A 7,312-nucleotide genomic window follows, 5' to 3' on the forward strand; every position below is an offset into this window, starting at 1 on the left:
AACTTCCTTTTTTTTTTATCAAAATTTGAGACACTGAGTTTTTTTTTTTTTTTTCTACTACTCTTCACCTAAACAAATTCTTATTCTCGATAACAAGTTAACAATCGAAGGATCTTCGATTTGTGCATCCAAATGAACTGGATATATCATGTTACACAATAACGAGAATAAACAATAAAAAAAATAATAACACACATTTACATGGAAAACCCTAAATAAGAAAAACTATGGATAAAGGAAAAGAAAATCTATTATATCAAAAGATTGGTACAATATGGGAGAGTTGAGAGTGGATACAATAGAAGTATACATATATGAGAATAATTAACAAAACAAGTCTATACCCGATGACTCTACTGCTATCACGGACCCCCAAAAAATCTCATAATTAGAGTTTCACCATATATACCACAGTACAAGCTTTTCAAGTGGGAGCAAATACGATTTGGGTCATCAAACTCTAACATATCATATAGAATATTATGACCATTATGGAAACACAATTATTTGAAGAAGCACTAAGATCGATATCTAACCCGGCCAATGCTTCTTTTTCATTTAATCTCAGACTTTTAAGTGGGAATATCTTATACTTTAGCCAAATGACAAGATTTCAAGAGATCTCTCTTTTGTAATTTTTTTTGGAACCTTTTATTAAAGGAATCACTTGCTTTTGTGCACACAAGATTTCAGTTGAATTAGCAAAGAATAAAGGAAGCTTGGATTGGTGTTAGTGCCTTTATTCACCGAAATGAATTACAGTCTCCAAGAAACCATCTTACCCATAGGCCATTTGGATATCTTCCACACTCTTTTCCCTGGGTTTGTGAGGCCCACCATTGACTACTAAGACCTTCTGATCCCCCCATAATAACTGTGAGAATACAATTCTGTAACCCACTTCTTCCAAAGTTGTTTTGAGTCTTGACGCGACAATCCATTGGTTTCTATTTCGCCTGTTTTGTGGGATCCTCCCTAAAAATTGCCGCGTGGCTCCCTCTCCCTTACGACACGTGGCACCTCTCATTTCACCCGGATATCTCACATCCGGATCCGGCCAATGTCCCACTCTATCCGGATGTCTCGCAGCCGCCATTCTATCCGGACGACATCCCACTTATCCGGATGTCTCATAGCCGCAATTATATCCGGCCGACGTTCCACCTTCTTCGGATATTTCACATTCGGAGCCTGCCGCCGGATGGGAGAGGAGGACGACTCAACTTCCCCGAGCAGACATGTCTGGGTCCTTTGATAACGCTTACCCGAATAACATCCGTGGCCGACAATTCAGATTCCCCGGATAGCTCGGCTCATCAGATACTCGCAACTCGCCGAATCCATTTCCGCTCACAATCAAAAAGATAACTCTGACGACACTGACAACCAAGTCTCCTAAACTGACACTCATCTTTAATGCAAGATACATTCGACAAGACATTCCCAAGTCTTCTCAGGTCTCTTGACACATCCCCGATATTTAAAGTCATAAATTGAGGCGGTGGAACCGCCTAAATATCCTCCTGACAACCACCATCTTGGACCAGAAACATCATGATTGCTTCGCCACCTATGAGCCGCAATCATGACAATGGGACCCACTAGCACAGCGGTGCCATACTTTCTGACTCATATATAAACTCTAAGGAGGCTCTCAGGGAGGTAAGGACTCAAAAAAGCATCCTTAAGACAACAAAGGATAAACATCCTTGACAAAAAATCACGGGGCAACACTCCCAAAGGAAAAGTCTATTTTCCAATAACTTCCAAAAGACTAACTTAGCCATTGGAGGGTGTGTCCGGACAACCCATCCGGACATCTTTTTACAGGAGGAAGAAGGATTCACTGTAACGCGTTGATCGAGATTCCGTTGCTGGTGACGACTATTGCAGCAGAGGAATTTTGCCATCAACATGTTTCACCTTTGGATTCTACCAAGAAGCCATGGAAGTTGTAGGAGAGGCTCTTCTTTCTGTTTCTTTTGAAGTGTTATTTAATAAATTGGCGTCCTCTGATTTCCTCAAGTTTGCACGCCAAGAGCATGTCCAAGCCGAGCTCAAGAAATGGGAGAAAAAATTGTTCAACATTCGTGAAGTGTTGAATGATGCGGAGGAGAAGCAGATCACAGAGCAGTCGGTGAAAGCATGGCTGGGCGATCTGAGGGATTTGGCTTACGGAGGACATCTTGGACGAGTTCTCCTACGAAGCTTTGCGAAGAAAGGTGATGGCGGAACCTGATAGAGGCAACGCAAGCAAGGTACGCAAGTTTATCCCTACTTGTTGTACTTCTACTTTCACTCCTATTAAGGCTATGCGTAATGTTAAGATGGCACCAAAGATGATGGAAATCACTCGCCGATTAGAAGAAATTTCAGCTCAAAGGGCCGAGCTTGGTCTAGAGAAGGTGGTAGGGATAACCAAGTATGCTCGGGAAAGGCCAATCACAACATCTCTGGTATATGAACCTTGGGTTTTCGGGAGGGATGGTGATAAAAAGATTATAATTGACATGCTTCTTAGGGATGAACCCATTGGAACCAATGTTTCTGTAGTTTCCATCGTTGCCATGGGTGGGATGGGCAAGACCACACTGGCGAGGCTGGTGTATGATGATGCTGAGGCAACCAAGCATTTTAACCTAAAAGCTTGGGTTTGTGTATCAGATCAGTTTGATGCAATGAGAATAACAAAGACGATTCTCGAGTCGATCACTTCTCATGCCAATGATTTGCAGTACTTTAGTAAAATTCAAGACAGGTTAAGGGATGAATTCAAGGGGAAAAGATTCTTGCTAGTTTTAGATGATTTGTGGAATGAGAACTACAATGATTGGAACTGCTTGCGGTCTCCGTTCTGGTCGGGATCACCAGGAAGCAAGATCATAGTTACAACAAGGAGTAAAAATGTTGCAACTATGATGGGAGGAGATAAAAACTTTTATGAGCTAAAAAATTTGTGCGATGATGATTGTTGGTATGTGTTTGAAAAACATGCATTCGAAAATAGAAATATCAATGAGCATCCAAATTTGGCATTGATTGGTAGAGAAATCGTGAAAAAGTGTGGAGGTTTTGTTGATCTTAGATTAAACACTTATGCAGAATATATATTTTTGGGCTGCTGGAACACAAATTTTATTGATGAAGGGTGTTGAATTTATACATGATCTTGTAACTGAAATGACATTAGAATAGCAGAAAATCAAGCTATTAGATGATGAACAACTACTTCCTATAAAATAGAAACCAAATCTTGACCAAATAAAAACAAGAAAATATTTGGATGTTGCAGATTTTGTGCAAACTCCAGTTGTAATATTTAACTTCAAAATTCAAATTCCAGCAGATACTAAGGCAAAATTCAAAATTTAACACTCCTCCTTGACTTAGTAGATGCAAACTCCAAGTCTTCCACGTAGAAACTCAAACCTTGCTTTAGGAAGAGGTTTAGTGAATATATCAGCATTTTAACTCTCCATGTTGCAATAGACTAGTTGTGCATCTCCTTCCTTTTGCGCCTCTCTCAAAAAGCATAGTTTAATCTTGAAGTGCTTTGTTTTGCCATGAAAAACTGGGTCATTGGCAATAGATATAGCAGCTTGGTTGTTAACAAACACTTGAGGACTCATTTCTTGTTTCATGTCCAGATCTGTCAGCAACTTCCTAAGCCATAAAACTTGATTTACAGCAATAGTAGCAGCAACATACTCCGCCTTAATTGTGGATTGAGCCACAACTTCTTGTTTCTTTGAACTTCAAGAAAATATACCATAAACAAAACTAAAACAGTAGCCTGAAATACTTCGCATATCATCAACACATCCAACCCAATCACTATCGGAATATCCATGAAGAATGAAATTTTTAACTTGACTGAACTTAATACCATAATCAATTGTATCTTTAACATATCTCAGCATATGTTTTGCTGCCTGAAAATGAATTTCACTTGCACAATGCATGTACCTCGAAAGCAGACTTACAACATACATTATATCCAGTCGTTTTGTAGTCAAGTACATTAGGCATCTGATCATGCTTCTAAAAATTCCTTCATCATCCTTTTTAGTACCATATTCCTTAAAAAACTTCTCTTTTTGGTTCATAGGAGTTGATGTAGGCTTGCATTCTTCCATTTTGAATTTCTTCAATATTTCTTTTGCATATTTTTTTTATAGATGAAAATATCATGTTGCTGCTGATGTACTTCTATTCCCAAGAAATAAGTCATCTCTTTAAGGTCTATCATTTCCAAGACTTGCTTCATTCAGCCTTGAACTTATTGACTAGCCCCACATTGTTTCTCCCTTTCAAGAATGGCGTCTTTTGAGGTCCACCAACATCAGTATGCACCAATTGTACTTTTTGGGTTGCTCTCCAGGATGTTTTCTTTGGAAAAGGAAGTTTAGTTTGCTTCCCATATTGACAAGTAGCACATATAGGAAGATCTTTTTCTAAGTCAGGAAGTCCTTCAACTATTTGATTTTTCTTCATGTAGAGCACAACATCATGATGAAAGTGCCTAAGCCTTCTGTGCCAAAGCATTATTGTACTATCTTGTTGTAAAACAACAACATGCTCATCTTCTAGTAAATTCAAGGCAAAACTTTTGCCCTTCATTTTTATGTTAAACACCTCTTTGCCTTAAGCATCCTTGATAATGCAATTCCTATCATCAAAATAAACTTTAAATCTTTTCTCAACAAGCTGTCCAACACCGAGTAAGTTTTGGTCAATGTCAGGCACAAACAAAACATCATAAATGAATTTCAAACTTGTTTGGCTTTCGATAGCAACCATTCCTTTGCCCTTCATTGGAATATACTCACCATTTCCAATTCTGACTTAGGAAATAGTTGTTCTACCAAGTTCTTTAAAAAGATCTTGATTATTTTTCATGTGGTTTGTACAACCACTATCCACAAGCCAGCTATCAGAGGTGCTTTTATTAGCAAAACACGTTGCTGCAAACAATTGCTCCTCCTGGCATTGGTCAACTGCTGCACTAGTTTCTTCCTGCTATTGATTTTTTCAAATCCTCTCCACATGTCCTTGTTTACCATACTTGTTACATTTCACATCTAGTCACCACCAACATTTTTATGGAGAATGATTTGTCTTCTTGCAATGAGGATGAAGTGGAAAAACTCCATTTTTTCTGGTTGTTGCTGCTTGGCTTGTTGTTCTTCTTCTTTCCATTTTTATGGCTTGTATTTTTTTGCATTCTTGCTTGAAATGCTCCTTTTACAGTATCTCCTTGTCTCATGAGTCTTCTTTGTTCCACAGCCTCCAAGAAATGTAATAATTCTGTCAAGTTAATAGTTGACAGATCCTTTGAATTCTCCAAAGAGGAAATTGTAGCTTCATATTTCTCAGGAAGTGTAACCAATATCTTTTGAACAATCTTCTCATTGGAAAATTCTTTTCCAAGCAGCCTAACTTTGTCTGCTATTGAAAAAAGTTGTGCAGCGTAGTCTTTAACAACATCAAACTCCCTCATTTTCTTCATTTCAAATTCTTGAATCAAGTTCATCACTTGGATGTTCTTTATTCTTTCATCTCCTTTGTATTCCTCCTTGAGATACTCACAAATTTCTGCAACTGAATCAATTTTTGTAACTTCATTTGAGCCATAGTTGGATTGGCTCATAGGGGAAGAACTTAATAATTTTCCTCCACTGCTTCCCAAACATCAAGTGTGTGTAAATGAACTGTCATTCTAACAACCCAAGTTTCATAATTGTCTCCATCAAGAATTGATGGTGCAGCTGTGAGACTTGACTCCTCCATTCCTAGATGATTTTAGAAGGTGTTTGGGTTCACTCGTGGTGTTTTGGGTTCACTCACCTCACGGATCTTTAGGTGTTTAGGCACTCTCAAGGTATTTAGGCTCACTCAACTCATTAGCCCCTCAAGATAACTTCTGTCTGATACCACAATGTTGATCTTAGATTAAATACTTATGCAGAATATATATTTTTGGGCTGCTGGAACACAAATTTTATTGATGAAGAGTGTTGAATTTATATGAGCTTGTAACTGAAATGACATTGGAATAGCAGAAAATCAAGCTACTAGATGATGAACAACTACTTCCTATAAAATAGAAACCAAATCTTGACCAAATAAAAATAAGAAATTATTTGGATGTTGCAAATTTTGTGCAAGACTCCAACTGCAATATTTAACTTCGAAATTCAAATTCTAGCAGTTACTAAGGCAAAATTCAAAATTCAACAGGTTTGCCTTTAGCGGCAAAAGCACTTGGTGGTCTGTTGTGCCATGAACAAAGAGAAAACAAATGGAAAAGTATATTGACTAGCAAGATATGGGATTTGCCAACTGAAAAAATGTGATATTCTCCCTGCATTGAGATTGAGTAACAATCATCTTCCTTCACATCTTAAGAGATGTTTTTCTTATTGTGCGATATTTCCTAAGGACTATGAATTTGATGACAAAGAGTTGATCCGCTTATGGATGGCAGAGAGTTTAATTCAAGAATCAGAAGGTCATGGACAACAAATGGAAGATATAGGTGATGACTACTTCCAAGAATTTTTTTCAAGATCATTTTTTCAAGCATCAAGTAATAACAAATCACAATTTGTAATGCATGATCTCATTAATGATTTAGCAAAATTTGTTACCAGAGATATATGCTTTTCTATGGAAGATAATTTGGAGACTTACCAACAACACACCATTTCTAGAAAGTCCCACTATTCATCATTTGTTCGTGGCAAATATGATACTTTCATAAAATTTGAAGCCTTTCAGCTAGTGGATCATTTGCGTACACTTATAGCATTACCAATTAGTCCATTAGATTATAAATATCAATATGTTAGTAACAAGGTGATTCATGACTTGGCCTTGAAATTAAGACGCCTAAGAGTGTTGTCATTGAGTGGTTACCAGGTAAATGAGATACCAAATTCACTTGGTGACATGAAACATTTAAGGTATCTCAATTTTTCCACGACTTATATCAAGTGGTTACCCTAGTCCATTAGTAGTCTTTATAATTTACAAACACTAATATTATTGGGTTGTAGGAATCTTATTAACCAACCTACTAGCATCGGGAACCTAATCAATCTTCGGTATCTTGATATCTCTGGTACATGGGAATTAAAAGAAATGCCTCCACAAATTGGAAAATTAAAAGAGTTGTGAGTATTGTCCAATTTTACTCTGGGTGAAGGAGATGGTTTGAAAATTAAGGATTTAAGGGATACGTCGCATCTCGAAGGAGAAATTTGCATTTCAAAATTAGAGAAAGTAGAGAATATTCAAGATGCAAGGAATG

The 7,312-nt window shown here is 37.6% G+C and overlaps 1 protein-coding gene across 1 annotated transcript; it reads left to right on the forward strand.

The window, feature by feature from the left end:
* Positions 1 to 1,950: 1,950 nt before the first annotated feature.
* On the forward strand, positions 1,951 to 6,410 carry LOC104877888 (putative disease resistance protein RGA3). The gene is made up of 2 exons (XM_059742154.1): positions 1,951 to 3,069; positions 6,241 to 6,410. Exons 1-2 carry the CDS (start codon positions 2,226 to 2,228, stop codon positions 6,354 to 6,356), a joined length of 960 nt encoding a protein of 319 aa, XP_059598137.1. The 5' UTR covers positions 1,951 to 2,225; the 3' UTR covers positions 6,357 to 6,410.
* Positions 6,411 to 7,312: the final 902 nt, after the last annotated feature.

This window comes from Vitis vinifera, chromosome 13 (genome assembly GCF_030704535.1).
Source record: "Vitis vinifera cultivar Pinot Noir 40024 chromosome 13, ASM3070453v1".
Taxonomy (NCBI): domain Eukaryota; kingdom Viridiplantae; phylum Streptophyta; class Magnoliopsida; order Vitales; family Vitaceae; genus Vitis; species Vitis vinifera.

What these genes read in the sequence shown, in the direction of transcription:
- LOC104877888 (XM_059742154.1), top strand. Translation starts at nt 2,226, where the DNA reads ATGGCGGAACCTGATAGAGGCAACGCAAGCAAGGTACGCAAGTTTATC. An exon ending in AATCGTGAAAAAGTGTGGAG is followed by an intron (nt 3,070 to 6,240) that starts GTTTTGTTGATC and finishes AAAATTCAACAG; the next exon opens with GTTTGCCTTTAGCGGCAAAA.